At 63.3% G+C, this 21,781-nt stretch overlaps 2 protein-coding genes across 3 annotated transcripts; both read left to right on the plus strand.

Annotated features, from left to right (window-relative positions):
* The first annotated feature begins 223 nt into the window (after nt 1–223).
* On the plus strand, nt 224–3,179 carry THY1 (Thy-1 cell surface antigen). The gene is made up of 2 exons (XM_069876418.1): nt 224–556; nt 1,177–3,179. Exons 1-2 carry the CDS (start codon nt 244–246, stop codon nt 1,287–1,289), a joined length of 426 nt encoding a protein of 141 aa, XP_069732519.1. The 5' UTR covers nt 224–243; the 3' UTR covers nt 1,290–3,179.
* A 1,750-nt stretch (nt 3,180–4,929) lies between these two features.
* Nucleotides 4,930–21,335, plus strand: USP2 (ubiquitin specific peptidase 2). Of its 2 annotated transcripts, XM_069876286.1 has the most exons (13): nt 4,930–5,159; nt 9,356–10,095; nt 17,526–17,576; nt 17,857–17,980; nt 18,263–18,374; nt 18,452–18,562; nt 18,726–18,790; nt 18,878–18,981; nt 19,057–19,137; nt 19,257–19,335; nt 19,440–19,547; nt 19,895–20,015; nt 20,331–21,335. In XM_069876286.1, exons 2-13 carry the CDS (start codon nt 9,397–9,399, stop codon nt 20,416–20,418), a joined length of 1,743 nt encoding a protein of 580 aa, XP_069732387.1. In that variant the 5' UTR covers nt 4,930–5,159; nt 9,356–9,396; the 3' UTR covers nt 20,419–21,335. The 2 variants fall into 2 exon arrangements, with proteins under 2 accessions (XP_069732387.1, XP_069732388.1); XM_069876287.1 differs by lacking the exons at nt 4,930–5,159; nt 9,356–10,095 and adding an exon at nt 14,768–14,926.
* Nucleotides 21,336–21,781: the final 446 nt, after the last annotated feature.

Here is a 21,781-nt window from a genome sequence, read left to right on the forward strand (position 1 = left end):
CAGGCTCTCCTCTCGGTGACGGCCACCGGCGGGCCCCTCCGCGCAGAGATGAACCCCACGGTCAGCATCGCTGTCATCCTGACAGGTACAGCCAGCGGGCGCGCGTCCCCTCCCTGCTCTCCAGCAAGCTTGGCCCACAGCACCGTGCAGGGGCCAGGAGGCTGCGTGGGCACCCCCAGCGCTCACTGATCCCTGTCCACCCCCTGCTTGCCTCTCCCAGTCCTCCAGGCTGCCCACTGCCAGATGATCAAGGACCTGAGTGCCTGCCTGCTGGGCCAGAGCCTCCGGGTGGACTGCCGCTACGAGAACAAAACCAGCAACCCCCTGACCTACGAGTTCAGCATCACCAAGGACAACAGGAAGCACGTCATCCACAGCACCATCAGCGTCTCCGAGAACATCTACCGGAGCCGAGCCAACGTCACCATGCACAAGAACCTGGTCTGCCTCTACCTGCAGAGCTTCACCACCAGCGATGAGGGCGTCTACATGTGCGAGCTGAGGGCCACCAATGACTACACCGGCAACCAGATAAAGAACATCACTGTCATCAAAGGTGAGATGGGCAGCGGAGCCTGGCCTCAGTCCCTCCTTCCCATCTGTTTTACGCTTGGCAAGGCCTACAGAGAAATCCCTAACCTCCGTGGTGACCTCAAACCCTCCCTGAGCCCCAGAAATGTTTCCCACCCCTTACGTGCCCTTCCTGCTGTAAGCAGAGCAGTCAGCCCCGCGGACACTCTCACTCCACCCATTCCAGACTGCTCACCCCTGCTTCCCGGGGTTCCTCCCATAGATGGTGCTTCGTAGTCAGCCTCAGCAGAGGGGACAAGTCTGCTGGTGAAGGATTGAGGATGTTTGTGATCCAGAGCCAGAGCACAGTGGGGATTTTCCACAGTTACATCGCATTGCAGAGCCCTTCGTCTCGCCTGGTGCCCATCCCCTTGCCACCTCAGGCAGGCACAGGCAGGGTTACGCTCCCCAGGGTCTCTGTGCCCCTAAAAGTTCTGATATTCCATGGGTACAAAGTGGGACGGGAAGCAGGCAAGGGTCTAGGGTGGGACTGGCTGCATTCCTGTGGCAGAGAAAAGACAAGAAGCTGAGTCCCAGTACCCCTTGTAATCCCCGGGGGGATTTCATTGCTGCTCTTCTCTCCCTCCCCATTCCCTTTCCTCCCAGACAAACTGGAGAAATGCGCCGGCTTCAGCCTCTTGATCCAGAACACTTCGTGGCTCCTGCTGCTCCTCCTCTCCCTGCCCCTCCTGCAAGCCGTGGACTTCGTGTCCCTGTGAAAGGAAAAGCACACACATGCACGCACACGCACACGCGCACGCACGCACACACACACCGAGTACCCCAGCGAACCCGCCGTCCCCGCCAGAGCGCAGCCCTTGGAAAGAGAAGCCGAAGCGTTTGGAACAAGCGACACCTCTCTCTGTGTTCTCTCTATATAGCCGTGTATCTAACGCTACCCACCGTCCTGTGCCCAGCCCCGTCTCACGCACACGCGCCCTGCTCACAAGCATGGTGGCTCTGCTAGGCAGCGTCGCTTCTCCCATCGCACCTCCCCGCTCCGCAGGCTGCCTGGTTTGCTCATACTGGGAGCACTGGAGCCTCAGCCCCACCCCCAGCCTGCTTCTCCCATCCCTTTTAACTTTTGGGGTTTGCCTGTTCTCACCTGGGGAAAGACAGCTGGACCGGCAGGTAAGAGAGAGAGAGATGATGCGACAGCGTGCGGAAGGGTCCGTGTGCCGGGGGCCGTGCCCGCAGCTCCGGGAGGAGACGGGGCTGCCAGCATCCCCGACCCACCCTGCCCGCTCGCCGGGTGACTCGAGGGAGTTCTCAGCCTGCTCCTCTCACCCTGAGTCACCCCAAGCTGGTGACCAGGAGGGGACACGAGGCGTCCTGTCTCTGAGCGAGGGAGAGCCAGAGGGAGCACGGGAGGCACAGGATGATGCTGGGGGAGAGAGGGGAGCAGGTCTGGGAGCCACCCGCCTCCTTAGGGCTCTTGGGCCCCTGCAAGGAGGCTCAGCGCAAAGTGCTTTGGCACCAAGTTTTTCCCGATCTGTTTTTGACAGCTGAGCTGGAAGTGAGGCTCCTCCTGACATCGTCTGGTACCTTTGTGCTGCCCGAGACACCGCTTGCTCTCCCAGGGGACTAACCCTTAGCTGTGACGAGAGCACTGCTGCCCGCACCCACTCGCAGTGGAGGCAAGCAGAGCCTCTCTGAGCTAGCCACAGCCTTGCCCTCACCCCTGCCCCCCTCCCCGAGGCCCCTGGGGCTGGATCCAGGCTGGTGGTGAGGGGGCTCCCCTATGGGAGTGTGCCCCAAGGTCTCCACAGGGACTCCTGCACCATCGCCCTGTCCCTGAGGGAACATCGGGGGGCTGTGACCCTTCCTTGTGGCACACACCCCGGTGCCTGGTTCTGGGTAGGCTCAGCAGCCTCCCTCCTCCAGCACAGTCTTCTTTCAGTCCCACCACCCCACTGGGGGTAACCCGGGTGCCCCATCCCTTTTCCCTCCTCCCTTTCAGCATTTCCCTGTCTCCTTTTGAGAGCCAAAAAGTTGGGAAGGGCAGCCCAGCTCTTGGCTGCCCACGGGTCAGCGAGAGAGGGGAGGGGGATGCTAAGCACAGCAACATCCCAGACCTGCCTGGATGCCCCACAGGACCCCAAGGAGCTGATGGGCTCCTGCCCCGGCCTCCCCAAAACCTGGTGATTCCCGGGAAAGGAGCATCCATGGGGAGAGAAACCAGAGGGCAATTCCTGCTGCCCCAGAGGGGGGCACGAGAAGATCCAGACAGAAGCATCAGGGTCCACAGAGTAAACCCCAGCCCCGCGGTGCTCCTAGTGCAGCTTGAGCTCGGCCACCACGGCTGAGAGCAATTCCCAGCAGCCTCTCCTTGCTCTTCTCCAAACCCCGTGAGCTGCCTCCTACCTCCATGCCCGTTCCCTGCCTGCTTGCTTGCTGTCTCGTGCTGCTGAGGCCGTGTAGAGCTGCGGGCGGCTGCGCCCAGCGCCCTGGGCTTGCTGGTGAGCACTGGGGCAGGCGCAGAGCCCACCCGGCAGAGCGCGGATGCGTCTCGACTCTCATTTTTTTGTGAACATTTGTAGTTGTTTCCACAGCTTGTCATAAATGAAATTCTGTTAATGGGGAGAAACGAAAAAAAAAGAAAAAAAGAACCCTATGGAAAGCAACAACAACGACAAAAAAAAAGAACCAAACCCCTATCTTCCAGGAGTGTTCCTCTGTCTGCACAATAAACCCTAGGTTGTGTGATGGAGCCGTGGCCACCCGTGCGTGCAGTGATGGGGTGAGGGGCCGTGGTGGGGCTGCCGTGTCCCTGTTTTGGGGGGTCACCGTGCGTGGGGAGCCCCACCGTGCATCCCCAAGGCATCCAGCAGCCCAAACCCTGTGGGAGAGAGAAGCAGGCAGGGACAAGACTTGTCTTCCCCGGGGAGGGCGAAGAGAACAAACGCCCGCACCCAGACCCTTGCCCCCATCCCTGTTCTTACCCTCAGCTCCATCCTGGAGCCCCCGTTCCCCCAAGTCAGCTCAGAGCCAGGCTGTCCGCCCTGCCAGGAGAGGAGCAAGCAGGGTGGGTACCAGGGGCACCCCAGGGCCAGTCCCAGCCCAGCCACCCTCGGAGAAGGGGGTTGCCAGTGCTGGGTGTGGGGATGAACGTGCAGACGTGTCTGGAAGCTCCCTAGAGCAGCGTGCCCACCGTTCCAGCATCCTCCGTGCCAGCACGTGGGGCTCACCAGGTTCCCCACATTGTCCAGAGCAGCCACGTGCTGCTCCCTGCCCTGGGTCAAGATGCTGCCCTGGGTGTTGGGGACCATGGGGCCCTGGGTTTGGGTGCAGGGCTGTGCCACCACCCCCTAAAACCCTGGTGACCGCACAGCAGCCTCCCCACGTCACGCCCAGACGCGTCCCTCGTGCAGCCCTTCCTGTTTCAGGGCCGGAGCTGAGCAGGAGGGAGGAAAATGCCATCGTAATTGCATCCCTCCTAATTATCCTCAGCAGGTGCTCGCTGAGTCACAGCTGCCCAGGTGCCGGCATACCAGGAGGTCACGCTGCTCTGGGTGGGTCAGGCCTCAGGGAGAGGTGCAGGGTGGGAGCTTCAACATCCCTGGGGAGCCAAGAGGGGAGGGTGCCCCAGTATCCCCAGGGAGTCATTCAGGGTGCCCCAGTATCCCCAGGGAGTTGTTCAGGGTGGATTCTCCAGTAATCCCTGGGGGAAATCATGGGGTGGGTGCTCCAGTATCTCTGTAGAGCCATGAGGGGTGGGTGCCTCAGTATCCCCTGGAAGCCATGAAGGTGGGTGCCCCAGTAACCCTGGGGAGCAGGGGTGGGTACCCCAGTATCCCCATGAGGAGTGGAGTTCCCAGTAACCTTGGGGAGCATGGGTGGGTGCCCCAGTATCCCTGTGGAGCCATGAAAGTGGTTGCCCCAGTATCCCTGGGGAATGGTGAGGGGTGAGAGCTCCTGCAATCATCTTTCCTGCAGGCTCACAGGATTTCTCTCCCTACAACCTTCCCCAAAGGGGCTAAAACCCAAACCGCCTCCTCCCCTCCCCTCGATGCTCCAGACCCTACTGGCAGCCACGGGCACCCCTCTTTCTGACTCTCCGACCCCTACGCCATGGTGTGCCCCATCCCACTCCCTCTTCCAACCTTCCATCAACCCTTTAGCTCCTGGATCTCCATCTCCCTCCCCAGATTTCCCCATCCCCACACTTACCCTCAGTCATCCTTCATTCTCCACAGCCTCCCCTCCCCGCACCTCCTCACCACGGGTTCACGTTCCCTTTAAGCCTCCCCGAAGCTGGAATGCGAGAGGAGCATTTCAGCGACCTGTGAGGTCAGATAAAGACACTATATTTATCTGGTGGGTAACCCGAGCCGTGAATTTCTGCGGTGGCGTTTTTACGTGGCCCCACAGCCCTTCAGCTCAGCTCCCTCCAACCATCGTGTCCTCTCCGTGCGGGGGACGAGCTGGGCTGTCCCCTCAAAGACCTTGGGTGCCACCAGCCCCTCCGAATCGCTCGCTCTCCTCCTGACGTCGAGGAACCAGGATCAGCTCCCGGCTCTCATCACCCCATGAGGAGCCCCTCGCCACCCACCCCGCTGGCCTCGCGCCCCTGAGCCGTCACCACGCGGGTGAGTGGGGGGTGAACGTGGGGAGAGGTTTGGGGAGGGGGGTGGAGATCCAGGAGGGAAAGGATGGACGGAAGGCTGGGAGAGGGAGTGGGGTGAGACACAGCGTGGGGTGGGGGTCAGGGAGGCAGAAAAAGGGGGTGCTCGGGGCTGCCAGTGGGGTCTGGAGCAGAGCACCGAGAGGAGCTGAGGAGGTGGTTTGGGTTTTGCCCTCCCTGGGGCAAGCAGTAGGAGAAGACGCCAGCCCAGGGAGGAGGCTGTGGCATCAGAGACTCGGAGGTGCCAGCTAAACTTCCCTCATCTTCCTTCAGCTGGGAAAAAACACAGTGGGGAGGTTTGCAGCCTCTCCATCCCCAGAGAGTGGGTTCAGAGTTCATGCGTGAACACTCAGCAGCCCTGCCAGCAAAGCTCCCCAGCACCCTCCTCCTCCTCCACCCTGCGCAGAGACGCGTGCCCGGGCGCTTCCCTGGGTTCCTTTCTTTTTTTCCCCACTCACAGACCTCAAAACAAAAACACGTGCTGGGTTTTACGTCAGGGTTCCCCATGGGCTTGGGGTTTCAGTGCCTGGGGGTGCTCCGGGAGTGGTGAGAAGCAGGTTCAGCAGCCAGGTGGGGATGTGTCAGCAGCACCGAGAGAGGCCAGGGCGATGAGTCCGGGGCAGTGAGTCCTGCCCAGCACACGTGGCGTGAGTTTGGAGGGTTCTCAGGCCCTGGCCAGGCTGGTTTCACGTGTGACCTTGGGCAGGTGCCATCGCTGTGGGGTGTGTGAGTGGTGGGGGCTGTGCTGGAGCCAGGGCGGCTTCTCCAGGGCTGCGAGAGGGGGTCTGGGGGCAACACTTGGTGACTCCAGGCCCTTGCAGGGAGAGATCATTCTACCCCACGTTCCCCTCAGGGCTGTGTGGGGGCAGCCTTCCTAGAGGGAAATGCAGGAACCTGGGGGGATCCCTTCCCTTGTCCCCCTCGGGGAACGGGCAGGACAGTGTCCCAGCACTGCAAGGTGGACACAGAGCCCCTCCGTCCCCAGCCTCCTGGGGGCTGGAGTGGGCAAAAGGTCTTCGCACGAGGTTCCCCCCTCTTTGCCTCTGTTGTTGCGGAGGGCTGGGAGCACCCGCGTCACCTCCAGGCTGGGACATTGTGTCTCAGGGACAGGGGACGCGGCTCCGAGCCTGCGTAAGCGAGAAGCAGCTGTGCCCTAGCGCCTTGGATGGAGCCCGTGGGGTGTAAGCTGAGCCCGCCTGCGGCTCCAGTGGCTGGAGAAGGAGCGGGGCCTCCTTCTAGGCTTTGCCTCCCAGTTTGGGGCTGAGCTTCCCATCGGGAAGGCAGCTGGAGGCCAGGGCAGGAATCCCCTGCAGCATCCCAGCTCCAGGGCCCTTGGCCATCACGGCAGGCCGGACATTCCTGTGCCTCAGCCTCCCCCGACGCCCCACGAGGATGATGAGGGTGCAGAAGACCTGACTCAGCCCTGCCAGCCCCAGGCAGCAGGTAAGCTCAGCACTATTATGGACAGGGAGGGGCCAGGCAAAGAAGCATGGGAGGAACCGGGGTTTTCTCACACCCCCTCAGCTCCTCCGGCTCCTGGCACGCTCTGCTCTCCGGGGATCCGCTCTGGTGTGACGTGGGGGCTCGGCAGCTCAGGTGGTCCCAGCAGATGTGACTGTGGTAAGACCTCGATTTCCACAATGCAGTGGGACGGCTGCTCTGCCTGGGGCAGGTGCCCATCCCGGGCCCCACATCCCTCCACCGGCACCCTCGCAACCCTCGGGCACGTGCCGCCCCGCGGAGACCTGTCCTGCTGCCAGAAACCACCTCCTGCTCCCGAGCTGGTGGCTCTGCCGGGAAGCAACTTGTGCAGATCCACAGGGAGCCCTGTTGGTGCCAGCAGTGGCAACACACACTGGGCACCACTGGCACTGGGTGATGGCACGGGGTGGCACTGGAAAGCCTGGGCACCGCTGGCACTGGGTGATGGCATCACGCTGTCTGTCCTGAGCCAGACTGGCCAGGGGCAAGCGAACAGCAGCCCAGCGAGGGTCCCTGTGCCGCGCTGCCCCATATCCCAGCAGGGCAGGCAGCCAAACGTGGTCTCCCTGGGAGCCGAGGGCTCCATCGCTCTCGCTCTGGTGCCCATGGGGAGGTGCCAGTCCCTTGGCCAGGGTCCCACATCCCTCTCAGCAAAGTCTCCTCCGCTGTGCATGGTGAATTCTGGGTGGCAGAGCTGCTGCTGGGCAGGAAGAGCTGGGTGTCTCTTGGAGTACTCGCCTGGGAGCAGATTATTCACCCCAAACAGGTCCGTGCACTCCACCTCGCTCTCACTTGCCAATAGTTTTCCTCTCTGCTGCGGGATGGTTGCTCCCTGGGTGATACCAGCAGCTACTGGGATGCAATTGGCTGGCCAGAAAGCCGAGCTGTGGGTCAGGAGGCCACAGTGGCTGGTTGGTGCTTCTCACCACCTCCCAAAAACCATCCCAGAGCATTTCCACGCCAGGGGCCACTGGAGGAGGTGACACCGCAGCCACCTCACCTCCCACCCCAGGGTCTTTGGAGCCAAGGGGTCTCATCCTCATAACACGCAGCTCCCTCCCACCGCTCGGGTTTCATGGGGATCGCTCTTGGCCGCCTGCCGTGGCAATCGCAGGGCATGAACACTGTGGCCATAGCAGGGACACTTTGGGCAGCTCCCATCCCACGGTGGCATTTGCAGAGGGGGTGATGCCACTCCCAGAGGGCAGGGATGCCCAGGGATTCCTGGGGTGTGAGCAAGAGCTTGTGTCCCCCCGGGGTTCAGGCAGGGGATGATGCTGCGGTGGCTCCTCTTGCCCATCCCCAAGCCGGACGCGCCCCGCGAGCTGCCAGGGCTGCGCTGGGCACCGTCTCCGTCACCTCCTGGCTTGGAGCTGGGCCAGAGCCCGCCCCGGCTGGGCTGGGAAAAGCCTCTGAATCAGGGTCATCTCCTGGGTGACTGGAGACTCTCAGAGCCACATGAGCCACTGTCCTGCCAGGGAAGGGACGCGAGACACCCAGGGAGCTGAGCACCAGGACAGAGGAGCCGGGCTGGGGTCCTGCCCACCCCGGTACCAACCGCAGCCCCAGGACAGGTAGGGAACCAGCGTGGCTGTTGGCAGCAAACTTTCCTCTGGCTCTGGTCAGCATGTGTTTGTAGGCACCTGGGCTGCTGGCTGCCACACGGCCCTGTCCCAGCTCCAGGCTGGCACTGCCTGTGCCCTGGGGACCTCTATCCCTGTCCCTCGGTGCTCCTCTCCTGTCCCCTGTGGGTGCCATGGGGCAGAGGCCACCAGCTTCCCATGGGGACTGAGAGCAGGGCTGTCGCCCACCCCTTCGAGGGCTTAGCAGCCACCTCAGCGGGAGGACTCATGTCGGCTTAAATTCCTGTTGGGAGGGCAGCAGGGTGATGCCACGGCCAGGAGACAGACTGGCTGCTTGGGTGGTAAATGAGGGGATCCCTGGCTGTCCCCACCGTCCCCCAAGGCCCCTGGGTGTTCACAGCTGCCCCAAGGTCTTCACCCACTGCCTGATGCTGAGCACCAAGCAGGGAGCAGGGATGGGCATCCAGGACTCCTGTGCTGACTTTCTGACCTTGCCTCAGTTTCCCTCTCAGCCAAACAGGGTGTGTGTTAGCAGTGAGCTGGGAATGCCAGCCCCTTGCCAAGCCCAAATGATCGCTCTGAATAACCAGGAGAAGGTGCTGGGCTGGCTGGATCAGTCCGTCACATCTGCCTATCTCAGCCAGAGTTGGGCTGAAGCATCATGACTGTTACCAGGCAACTGCCTCCCATCTTGGGGGGATGCTGGGGACACCTCTGTGGCCCCAGGAGCAGGACAGCCAAGGGACGGTGTGCCAGGGGTGCCAGGGTTGGAGCAGAAGTGACTGCTGCGGTCCCTTGGTTTTGGTTACTTGGGATGGTGGGTGCCTCTCACTGTGCCCTTGTCACCCTGCCAAGCTTGTCACTGCTGTTCCAGGCTCACCAGGACAGCTGGCAGGAGGCAGGAACCATGGTCGCACTGCACTCCACACACCCCCTGCACCCTCGATCTCCTGGGCTCCTGCTATTGCCTGCTCACCCCTCCTGGGGTCTCCAGGCGAGGCAGGAGCCAACGAGCTGCTGGGTGGGTGCTGATGGTGGGTGCCCCATTGTGCTGAGCACGGCTGGTGGAAGCTGACTCTGGCCTCTTCTCTTGCAGTCAATGCCTCCAGGAGAGCCCCCTGAGCCCCAGCCTCCAGCATGTCCCAGCTCTCCTCCACCCTGAAGCGATACGTTGACTCGTCCCGCTATGCAGAGACCTCCTACAGCAAAGCACCCAGTGGCTACAGCCCCTACACGTCCTATGGATCCACCTTGACCACATCCTACGCCGACCCTGACAAAATTGGCTTCAAAGCCAGCTACCTAGCGTCTCCCCGGTACCACCACACGGGGCTGTCCCCGACCAGTGGCTACGACAGCGGCCGGCTGCCCCTGTACCCCGACTCCAGCATCCGCCTGAGCCCCTCGTACATCCGCACCCAGGCTCGGCCCTCTGGCATCGGGCTGAGCGGGGGCACATGCTACACCTTCGCAGGGACCCCCAGCAGCCCCTCGGGCTACTTGCCCACCTCAGCACCCCTCAGCCGCCGCAAATCTATCAGCCACTCGGACCTGGCACGGGAGTTCTCGGGGCTGCACGCCTCGGACAGCAGCTACGCGCCCACCCCCAGCCCCCCGAGCCATCAGGATGCCGGGGCCCTGCAGGGTCTCTACCAAGCTGCTGCGCATTCCGACTACGTCCGAGGCTACCTGGAGGGCTACGGGAGGAGAAGTAGCCACAACAGCCTTGTCACGGCACCCCTGGGCTCTGCCCTGCCGCCCTCGGGCACCCGCTGTGCCAGCCAGACCTGTGAGAGGAGCGACAGCTGCTGCGACGCGCCCGCCCGGGACCCCACGGTACGTGTTGCCTGCTGGGGCTGGAGGGTGAGCTGGGTTGTGGTGGGTTATCTGGTCTGTGCCCCCACGTGCTGAGCTGGGGAGAGCATTGTGGTCTCTCCTGGGGGATCTCAGTGTGCTGCTCCGTGCCTCGATCTCTGCATCTGTGCCGTGCAGGGCAGCTGCTGCCCCTTCGAGCCGCTCTTGGTGGCACAGCTGGCTGGGATGAAGCTGCTGAGACAGCCGTGTCCTCACAGGAGCTGCGCAGTCCACGGGGCTCCACACAGGCGTCGGGTACCAATGTGCTGGCAGGAGGGTGCATGCTGCACCTTTCTGCATGTCTACATGAGAGCAGGTGATGACACATGGGGAAAAGCTCGCACCCCCATGTGCGCAAACCTGTGCGTGGGGCACACCTGTGCTCACACACCCCTGTCCTCTGCTCCCTCCCAGCTCAGTGAAGGTTCCCTGCTGCCTCATCCCAGCTGGAGATGGTGACATGACTGGGATGGGCACTCCCCTTACTGGAGACACCCAGCTGGGAAGGCTGGTTGGGCTGGTGCTGGCTCTGGCGCGGTGAACCGGTGCCCGGGTGCCACTCGGGTGTTTCACTGCTGCTCGGTGATGTGTGATCCCTGGCGCGGTCTCTTGCTGCTATCCTGGCATCCTGGGAAGCAGCGGTTTCCCTGTGGCCGGGCGGTTCGGGCGCTGTGCATCCCTCGCGGTGGTGGCACGCGGTGCCCCAGGTGCCCCAGAGCCTCGGTGCGGGCTGCGAGCAGCATCACCCGCAGCCAGCTCAGGCGTGCAGGGGAGCAGCCTGGTAATTTTCCATTCAGATTTCCTTCCAAGATCTTGTCAGGCTCTGCCTGTGTTGTCTCCCGCTGTCTTTCCAGTCACCCATGGTGGAGGCTGCTCTGCCCCAGTGCAGGGTCTGACCTACCTTTTGCTTCCCTGCGCCTCTGTCCCCCCTTCACCCGCCGAACTGGGAGGAAAAGGGTTGGGGGATTCATTTCTGCTTCCCCGTGAGCAGGAGAGGAAGGTATTTCCCTTAGCAGCCAGTGCCCCCACATCCCTCCCTGTGCCCAAGGGGCTGTGGGAGCAGCCTGGAGCTGGGGAAGCTCAGCTGGAGGCGCAGGGTTTGGAGCAGAGGTGGCTGCTCCTGCTCACGCGTGTTTCCAGTCAGGGGTGATGGGTTGCAAATGGGAGCAGGGCTGGCACAGGGTGCTGCGTTGGGCACCCGTGCAGGTGGGGCGATGGGATCAGTGACACCGCTTTAGGTTTCCTTGCTGCGTTGATGGGCACGCCTGCTATTTTCCATTCCTCTGGGGTATTTTTCCCCCTCCGTTTCCCAAGCTGGGAAGCAAATGTACCCATCATAAGAGACGTGGGCGCCTGCGGTCGTGCCAGGTGCCGGAAACGAGCGCCTGTCGCTGCCCCATCGGTTCTGCCCCATTACCCGGCCTGGGGGCAGTGCCGGCAGCCACCGGAGCTGGCTCAGTGCCTCCTTCCATCCCTTCTTCCCCAGCCTCCTCCTGCCTCTGCGCCACAGGAACATCGCCCAGAGCAGTTTGCTGCTGGGAGGCGAGAGCGCCTGTGTTAGTTTCTACCCACACCATTGCTTTGTGCCTCAGTTTACCCTCCGGCAGGGCAGAGCGAGGCGCGTGGGCTGCAGTGAGAGGTCCCCAGCTCCACGCGGGACCCTGCTGGCGCCTGGGAGAGGGGGGCTGGCAGGGGCAGGACTGGAGCTGTGCCGCCCCATTAAGCTCTGGGTGAACATAGGGTCAGAAGGGCAGAGCCACCCACAAAATCGCCGGCAGGTCTCCGCAGCCCCATCCTGAGCAGCTGACGTCTCTGGCCCGCAGCCAGTCCTGGCCCTGCCGGCTTCTGTGGTGCCAGCCTGGCCCGTGGCAACCTCTGCCCATGGTAGAAGGTCACCACTGCACAGGGGACATCTGGGGGCAAGGAGCTCTCTCAGCAATGCCGTCCCACTGGCAATCCCCCTCGCTTTCCTGCTCCAGCCGTGCCTCAAGAGCCCGCGTGCTGCTCTGGCTGGATGGGGATTTGGTCCTTGGCCCAGGGTGCTTGATGTCACCGGGGCGAAAGGTTCAGCTGAATGCTGCCTCTCTAGAGATGGAGCTGGCTCTGCCGGGGCATGAGGTTCAGCTGAATGCCACCTCACAAGCGATGGAAGTGGCTCTGCCAGTGCAGCACGTCCCCAGGGAGGGTGCTTGGGGCAGGCACCGGGGCAAACGGGGCTTGGAACTGGATGGTCTTTAAGGTCCCTTCCAACCTAAACCATTCCCTGGGTGGGGAGGCCCTGTCCCAGGCTGCCCCATCCCTGGAAGGGTTCAAGGCCAGGTTGGAGGGGGCTTGGAGCCCCTGATCCAGTGGGAAGTGTCCCTGTCCGTGGCAGGGAGGGTGGAACTGGATGATCTTTAAGGTCCCTTCCAATTCAAAACATCCTATGAGTCTATGGTTGTAAATCTGCAGGGCCGGTGGGTGCACCCCCAGCCTGCACGCTGTGTCCCGGGGTGTTTACGGTGCACACACCGCGGGCTCTGTGTGTGTATATATATACACATGCGCACGCAAGCAGGGATTACGACAAGCATCCTCTTGTGATGCAAAAAGCCCCGGCCCTGCAGATGAATAACGCTGCAAGATGCCTCCTCGGATATTTTTGCTGGTGCCAAAAATAGTCTCCCTCCTTCCCTCCCCCACCCCCGAGCCAGCCCCTCCACTGGCTGCGCCGAGCGCCACGCGCCAGGGAAGCTGCAGCCGCAGGAATTGGGATTCACACAGCCTGCACCAGCTCGGGCTGGGGGGCACTGGTGGGGGCTGGTGTGGGAGGACAGCAGCCTCCGCTCGGTGCCCCCAGCCCTTCGGTGAGGCTGGAGGCTCTGGGTGTCCTTGGAGCAGCCCGACCGCGCTCCCTGCGTCTGTCACCCATGGAAATTTCCCTGAGCAGGCGGGTGAGACACCTGGGCACGCACAGCAGGCGCAAGCCTCCTCGCTCGCCCGGCTGCGGTCAGAGGGGTGAAGTAGAGGGAGATGCAGGACGAGGATGTAGGACTCCTGGGCTCCCTGCCAGCCTCCGCGTCCGCCCTTGCTGGAGGAGAAGAGGCAGAGCCCTGCCTGCTCCGTGCCTCAGTTTACCCAGTGCTCAGAGGGTACCTTTGGTCCACACGGAGTTTTGGGGGGAGCTCTCCCCCAACAAAGGAAGCAAGGCACTGAAATACCCTCTGAGCTGGGCACTAATGCATCCCCCAAAGACGAGGGGGTTGCACCGTCTGTTCTTGCTCAGTTCCCCCCAAAATGGATGTGAGCCTGGCGCTGGCCCTGCAGGGGAGGCAGGAATGTGGGACCTCCACAGACTTCTCCAGCAGCCCCCAGCCCCATACAGGGCCCCGGGCCCCACATGCTCTGGGGTTGTCCTACTTTTACTGAGCCCGTTGGGGCCAGTGACCCCTGGCTGGGCCAGACCCACTCTGTGCCAAGCACCCACCCGGCTCTCACCCAGCACTGTGCTGGGGAGCCGAACCCGTCAGCCCTGGTCCCCGGGAGCATGGGGGATCCCTGGGGAGCTGGCTCTCCTCCAGCTCGGAGCCCCTTGTGCCAAGGTGCTGCTGCTGCCACGGATCCAGGGAGCCAGTGGGACAGGGGGACAGCACTTGGGGAGGGCACCCCCATCCTTCCCAGAGACCCCCGGACAGAGGCGCTGTCACTACCAAGGCCTCAGGGTGTCACGAGCGGTCTCAGGCCACATCTTGGGGTGCTGGGAATATCCCCAGTCCCTGCTCAGGATGCAGGGAACAGCCCTGGGTCTCAGTTTGGGATGCAGGTGGTGACCCTGGTCCCAGCTCGGGATGCAGGGATATACCCTGCGTCCCAGTTTGGGATTTGGGGAGTGGTCCCTGGTCCCAGCTTGGGATGCAGGTGGTATCCTCTGCCCCATCTCGGGATGCAGACGATGTTCTTGGTCCCATATCAGGATGCAGGCGGTGTTCTCGGTCCCAGGTCGGGATGCAGGCGGTGTCCTCTGCCCCATCTCGGGATGCAGGCGATGTTCCCGGTCCCATCTCGGGATGCAGGCGATGTCCCCGGTCCCATCTCGGGATGCGGGCGATGTTCCCGGTCCCAGGTCGGGATGCGGGCGGTGTTCCCGGTCCCAGGTCGGGATGCAGGCGATGTTCCCGGTCCCAGGTCGGGATGCAGGCGATGTTCCCGGTCCCATCTCGGGATGCGGGCGATGTTCCCGGTCCCATCTCGGGATGCAGGCAGTGTTCCCGGTCCCAGGTCGGGATGCAGGCGGTGTTCCCGGTCCCAGGTCGGGATGCAGGCGGTGTTCCCGGTCCCAGGTCGGGATGCAGGCGGTGTTCCCGGTCCCAGGTCGGGATGCGGGCGGTGTCCCCGGCCCCAGCCGGGTGTCGCCGCCCCTCGCGGCCCCCCCTGGGTCCCCGCAGCCCGTACCACGCGGTTCGGGGGGGGTTGGCCGTCACGGAGCGCGGCTGCCTCCTCTCCACCCATTTGATGTCACAGCAGCTCAGGTGCCGTCAGCCCCAGAGCCGGCACCGGCTCAGCTCCGCGCAGCCCCGCTGGGTCCCTGCCCCCTGCCCTCCGCTGGCCAGAGGCGAGGGGTGAATCCTTTGCACCTTTGGAGCCCCCCAGCATCCCTCCTGGCCACCACCTCGCCGAGCCACCCAGGGCCACCATGAGGGACTCGTACACGGTGACGCTGCCCGAGGAGCCCCCCGCGCTCCCCGACCTCCACAAGGAGCTGCGGCCTCGCGCCTCCATGCCGGGGTCCCTCCTGGTCTCCACTTTCGTCGGGTTGGTTCTCAACAAGACCAAGGTACGAGCCCTGCAGCCTCGGGACTGGGGGCAGAGCAGGGGGGTGTGGGGAGGTGGCAGCCCCTGGCCTTGCCGGGCAGCGTGGGGCGCCCACAGCACCCCCCGAGCTGCAGGATGGGGTGTCTGGGGTGCGTGTCCAGCCAGGGTGGCCGTGGGGCTGGGACACGCCGGTGTCCGGTGGGAGAAGCAGGGAGCTGGTGAGAGCACGTGTCAGGACACCTGGATCCCTCTCCAGCCCTACCTCTGCGGTGACCTTGGCCAAGTCTCGTGCTCCAGCCTGCTCGCTGCAGGGAAGGGGCTCGCTGCCCCCTTGGCGGTGTCACCGTGCTGGGCACGGGTGTCCCCAGAGCCACAACGCCGGGCACGTCACCCGCTGCGGGAGCAGCAGGGGCAGGGGGGCAGGGGATGGGCACTTACGTAACTCCGGCTCCTCTGGCCCTCGTGCTGCCGGGCACTTGGCGTGTGGATCAGATGGGGCAGGACGGTGCAGATCGTGTCCCTCGTCCCCATCCCCTTCTTTGCTGTCCCCCTCCTGCAGTGCAGCCTCGGGGACTCCCCAGCCGCTGCCGCGTGAGCCAGCTCTCCTTCACCCCCTCCGAGCAGTCCGTGTCCTAGATAAAGCCCTGGACGGGCAAGGGGATTAGCTGGAGTTGAGTCACCCAGAGGAGGGAAAACCAGGGTGGTGGGGGGGTGGCAGTAAATAAGACCTCAGTGCACACAGGCTTGTGCCACCGTATGGGGGCACCTGCCCCCAATTCCCCCCCCTCCACCCCCCACCCTCCCCTGGGGTGGCTGGAAGGTAGAATCAAAGCATCAGAGAATGGTTTGGGTTGGAAGAGAGCTTAAAATTCATCCTGTTCCAGCCCCCTGGGTAGTGCAGGTCCTGTCCTGGCCAGGACCCTGGCCATCCTGGGTGGATGCCGGGTCCATGGGGAGGTTTGCCCTGTTGGTGGGACATTCTGGTCCCTCCTGGCACACAGCAGGAGGTGCCCAACCAGGGCACCTGGATGAGCAGCGCCCTGGCGGGGATGTCTGGGGTGCAGCGGGGATGCTACCTGCCCTGGCACCATGGGGACACGAGCAGCCAGCCCTTGGGGGTGGCCCCTTCAAGGGATGGAGGTTGTTGGGGCACAGACCCAGCTCTCCTACTGCCTGCTGGGCCCCGTCTGCTCCAGGGTGGGAGCCAGCCCAGCTCCTCCAGCGAGGCACCGGCCCACACAGCCTGCTGCCCCCCAGCCTGGGGGTCCCCGCTCAGGGATAGGCGATGGCACTTTTACACAACCACCCCCTGGCACTGAGCGCCGCTGGGGACACCCCTGGGGGCTGCGGGGGCACTCGGTCAGTTCCACAGAGCCATGTGTGCCCACACAGGGTGGATAAATCCCGGCTGGTGCTGGTGCTGGTGCTGGTCCCCCCTGCGGTGGGTGATGCCTGCACCGTCGCTAAGGAGAATGTGTAACTGGATCTGGGTTATTTTGGGCTGCTGTCAGGGTTGGGTGCTCAGCAGCTCCCACACACACACCAGCTGCTGCTATTTTGGAGCTGCTGGGCCCCCTCCTCTCCTCCTCCCCCTCCTCATCACCTTGGGTGGGCAGCTGGGGCGTTTGCCTCTGGGTCCTTAAAACCTGGGCGGGGGGCCGGATCAGCAGTCTGACCCTGTGAGCCCTGTCCTGCTCCGGGCACAGCTCCGGGGAGGTTTATCCCACCACTGCCCTCTGTCCTGGGCTTGGAGCAGGACCCCTGGCCTCCCACACTTCATTGCCACCAGCATGGGGTCCCTCACTCTGGGAGAGGGATGCAGGACACCCCCCACGCTCTCGGTCTCTCCAGCAAGGACGATGCCTCCTGGCACCAGCACCCAGCTGCCTGTGCCCATCCCTGCGCGGTGTGAATCCAGGAGCACCCGGGGACCTGGAGGGGCCCCAGGCACAGGGACAGCTCAGCCCGGGCAGCGAGCGGCTGGGAGGGCACCGCGGGGCACGCAGCCCCGTGCGCTGGGCTGACTGCACAGGGCTTGGCTTGCACATTCCCAGTGGACTTTATCCCACAGAATGGCTGTGCCAAAGCCCGGGCTGTGCTCATGCAGGACACTGTCCCCTCCAGGACACCCGGAGCAGACAAGGCGAGCAGTGGTGGGGCACTGTGCTCCTCCTGCAGCTGTGGGGCAGGCTCGGGGCACTGCCAACCCCCAGCTTGCCAGGGCACAGGGCTGGGAAGGGGAGGCAGCAAGGGGGGCTGCCCTGGCTTGTAGCCCAGGGCACGGGGCAGCGGTGGCACCCAGCAGGATGGACTTTGAGCCCCGTGCGTTGTCCTGGGCCAGGGAGCCGAGAGGCAGCAGCCAGGCAGGGAGGATGGAGTGGGAAAGGAGGATGGGGCAGACCAGTTGTGGCTTCCCACCAAGTCCTGTCCTGTGCGCAACCAGTGCAGAGAGCAGCTGCGGTGCTGGCTCTGCCTGTGATGCCCGCAGGGACGGGGCCTCTGTTTGCACTTGAAGATCTGTTCCACGCGGATGCCCGTGGTGCCGTGGCCTCAGCGGGCTGCCCACAGGCACAATCCACCTATGCCAGGCACCGTCTCAGCCCTGTTCCCTCTCTCTGCAGAGCTCCAAGGCGGTGCAGGGGCTGACCGGCTTGCGGAACCTCGGCAACACGGTGAGTGCTGACCTAGGCACCGGCTGCACACCCCCAGCTCACACCCTGCTCTTCTAGGGGCACATCTGTGGGGCAGAGAGCAGCCCTGTCCCTTCACCTCGCCCCCCAGCACCCACACACTTGGCCCTGCCTCCCACTCCCAACGATGCTGGCAGAAGGAGTTTCCCTGCCCCGTGCTGCTTCGTCCCCATCCTCTGCCCGCCCGCCCCAGGTGTCCCCCTGCCACCGCCTGCCTCCTCCTGCCTCCCGTTGCCATGGTTTTCTCTTCCGCCTCCCCCAGTGCTTCATGAACTCCATCCTGCAGTGCCTGAGCAACACCAAGGAGCTGCGGGATTTCTGCCTGCAGAACCAGTACCTGCGGGACCTCAACAACAACAGCCGCATGCGCACCGCGCTCATGTCAGGTAACCGCCACTCACCAGCCCCTGGCTCTGCACCTTGTGGGGCTTCCCTGCCTCCCAGCACATCCTCGCTCCCCTGGGCCACCCCACGTCTTGGGGAACCCCCACCCGAGCGCTTCTCCCCAGCCTCGCTGGGGCAGGTGCTGGGCTGTGGGTGCCCAGCCAGTGGGAAGATGAGGCCCAGAGGGGACGGGGCTGGCCCTGGGGACCCCAGAGTGGGATACTGAGCCCTCCCTGGAGGGCAGGGTGATGCCTCACCGCTCTGACCTGCTTCTCTGCCCACAGAGTTTGCAAAGCTGATTCAGGTACTCTGGACCTCATCCCCCAACGAGAGTGTGAGCCCCTCCGAGTTCAAGATGCAGATCCAGAGATACGCCCCGCGCTTCGTCGGCTACAAGTAAGGGGTGTTGGTGTGGGGGCTGCAGGGGAGCTGAGCCCCGTCCCTGCTCACCAACCATGCCCCGTGTCTTGCAGCCAGCAGGATGCACAGGAGTTCCTGCGGTTCCTCCTCGACGGGCTGCACAGCGAGGTGAACCGCGTGCTGGTGCGGCCGCGGGCCAGCACAGACACCCTGGACCATCTCCCGTAAGTGCTGACTGGGGGAGGCAGCAGACAAGCCCCTGGATGAGCTGCTGCCTGCGAGCCTGGCCAAGGGACAGTGACCACACGGGTCCCCTGGGGCGGGGTGGTGGGGACTGGCACTCCCCAGGCCACGGTCAGGACCGCGGTGTCTCCCCTTCTCTTGCAGGGACGATGAGAAGAGCCGCCAGATGTGGAGGAGGTACCAGGAGAGGGAGGACAGCCGCATCAGCGGTGAGCAGGGCTCTGAGACAGGAGGGCTGGGCTGGAAGTGGGGCTGGGAACCTGGGGTCTCACGCTGCTTTCTCCCATCCCCACCAGACCTCTTTGTTGGGCAGCTGAAGAGCTCGCTGACCTGCAGCGAGTGTGGCTACTGCTCCACAGCCTTCGACCCCTTCTGGGACCTGTCCCTGCCCATCCCCAAGGTAAGGGGGTCCCCTGCTGATCCCTGACCCCCTGCCCTGTGCCCCCTCTCTCTGACCCACTCTGTGCTCCCACAGAAAAGCTATGGGGAGGTGACACTCATGGACTGCCTACGGCTCTTCACCAAAGAGGATGTGCTGGATGGAGACGAGAAACCGGTACGGGACAAGGGGATGGAAGGAATTGCCTTGGTGCTTCCCCCCATGGCCAGAGCTGTGGGCTCAGTGGAGCTGAGCTCTGCTTTCACCCTCCTGCTCATGGTCTTTGTCTCCCACAGACGTGTTGTCGCTGCAAAGCCAGGACGAGGTGCACAAAGAAATTCAGCATCCAGAAGTTCCCCAAGATCCTGGTGCTTCGTATCCTTCAGGCAGAGGGACGGGTCTGGGGGGCTCTGGTGGGTGGGCTTGTGGCTCCTCGTGGGCTCCCTCGTGTCCTTCAGCTCCTTGACGTGCCCCGTCAGACCTGAAGCGCTTCTCAGAGGCCAGGATACGAACGAGCAAGCTCACCACCTTTGTCAACTTCCAGCTGAAGGACTTGGACCTCCGGGAGTTTGCCTCGCAGAGCTGCAGTGAGTGTCAGCCCGGCACGGCTCCAGGGGTGGGATGAGGGGGGATGGTTTTCAGCTGAAAGAGGGGAGATTGAGATGAGATCTTAGGAAGAAATGTTTAGCTATGAGGGTGGGGAGGCCCTGGCCCAGGTTGCCCAGAGCAGGGGTGGCTGCTCCATCCCTGGAGGGGTTCAAGGCCAGGTTGGATGGGGCTGGGAGCCCCTGATCCAGTGGGAGGTGTCCCTGCCCATGGCAGGGGTGGGACTGGATGGGCTTTGAGGTCCCTTCCAACCCAAATCGTTCTATGATTCTGTGCTGGGGGCAGCAGGGCAGCCAGCACAGCTGAGCATCACCCTTGCTCCCCACAGACCACGCCATTTACAACCTCTACGCCGTCTCCAACCATTCGGGCACCACCATGGGGGGACATTACACTGCCTACTGCAAGAATCCCGTCTCCAGCGAGTGGCACAGTTTCAACGACTCCCGGTGAGGCTGCGCGTGGGACGGAATGGCTGTGAGGTTGGGGTGAGCAGGGACCCCCTGCCCAGGGCATCCCTGTGCCTCGTCCCCATTGCTCACAGCCCAGCTCCCCATCTCTAGGACGTCCCCATGCCTTGTCCCTATTGCTCTTAGTCCATCTTCCCATCTCTAGGACATTCCAGTGCCTTGTCCCCATTGTCAGAGCCCATCTCCGGGGCATCCCAGTTTCTCGTCCCCATTGCTCACGGCCCAGCTCCCCGTCTCTAGGACAGCCCCATGCCTTGTCCCCATTGCTCACAGCCCACCTTCCTCTCTCCACAGCGTAACCCCGATGTCATCGAGCCACATCCGCAGCAGCGATGCCTACCTGCTCTTCTACGAGCTGGCGAGCCCGTCCTCCCGCATGTAGCCTCCCTGGGCACCCCCGAGCCGCCCCTCCGAGCCAGCCCGCCGCGTGCAGGAGGGAGGTGAAGAGGAGCAGCCCCTGAGGTGGCTGCAGTGGGAAGCAGCCAGGAGCAGACCCCAGGCAAGGACAGCCCAGCTCCGATCCGAGGAGGGCAGCTCGTGGCAGGGCAGGGCCCGTGAAGCTCAGGCTCCTCCTGGTCGCTGGCATTTGGGGTTTTTTTGCCTTGGGGTACAGTTTAGTTTATTTTTTTGTTGGTGTGTAATAAAAACACAGAGGAGGGGACTCTGTGGGCATGGGGACACCTGCCCCATTGACTTGGCCAGGACCTCTGCCCCCTGGGGGAGCACCCGGAGCTGGGGACCCAAGAGAGCATCCCACGTCCCTCCTGGCCTCTCGGCACTCCTGTTCTGCTTGGCCATCTCAGAGGATTCATGAACTGTTCCCGGCCTCTTCCCAGCACTTCTGAACCTTTCCGATGCCTCCGTCCCCACCAACTGCCCCGTGCACACTCCTCAAAGCAGCCTGAGCTCAGGCCCGGACTCACAGACAGGAAGGAAGAGAATATTTTGTGGAATTTATATGTATTTATAGTGGACTTTGCTCATCCTGGAGCACTCCAACGCTTTCTGGCTCTCCAAGGACTTGCGTCGGGGGAATGCTTCGGGTAGGTTTTTACCTGCCTCCTCATACGACGGTGCCTTAAACCACTTCGGGGAGCGGGAGGCCACTGGGGTTCCAAGGGAACGTCCATCCTGGGGGTGAGGGAGGGGAGGACAGTGGCTTTCCGGGACCATCTGCAATCGGGGCTTTCTTCTCCCTGCGACCAGGAGCCCCCTGGGTGCCCGGGGATGCGCGTCCCCACCAGCCCTGCAGCTCAGTCCTCCAGCTAGCAAACGCCAGTGGCCTTTTTAGCCTTTTCTCTAATTTATTCTCCTACCCATCCTGCCTTGCCTGAGGTGCAGCGGGATGAGAGATGGACCTGACCCAGCACCATCCCAGCCCCAGCCTGCAGGGCAGCTACATCCAAACCCAGCAGCGTGTCCTGCTTTGCCCTCGCTGGCCCTGCGGGTGCAGGCTGAGGGCTCTCGCGCATGAGCATCCCGCGGGGCTCAGGGAGGCTGCCCACAGCAGGTACCCGACTGGGGCAGTGTTGCTGCTTGGCAGGTGGCTTGTTTACTGTGTAAGCAAGAAGGGCAGGAAGTGTCTTGTACAAGGGAGACTCGTGCAGGAATAAATTTTAGCTCAACCAGAGCACAGTGTGTGTGTGCTTGTCTCCAGGTGAGCAGGCGAAGGGCTGGGGCTGCAGCAGAAGGGAAACTGAGGCAGGGCGGTAACACCACGGGTGCTGGAGCAGCCTGCTGTGTGT

This window comes from Phaenicophaeus curvirostris, chromosome 25, assembly GCF_032191515.1.
Source record: "Phaenicophaeus curvirostris isolate KB17595 chromosome 25, BPBGC_Pcur_1.0, whole genome shotgun sequence".
In the NCBI taxonomy this organism is placed as follows: Eukaryota; Metazoa; Chordata; class Aves; order Cuculiformes; family Cuculidae; genus Phaenicophaeus; species Phaenicophaeus curvirostris.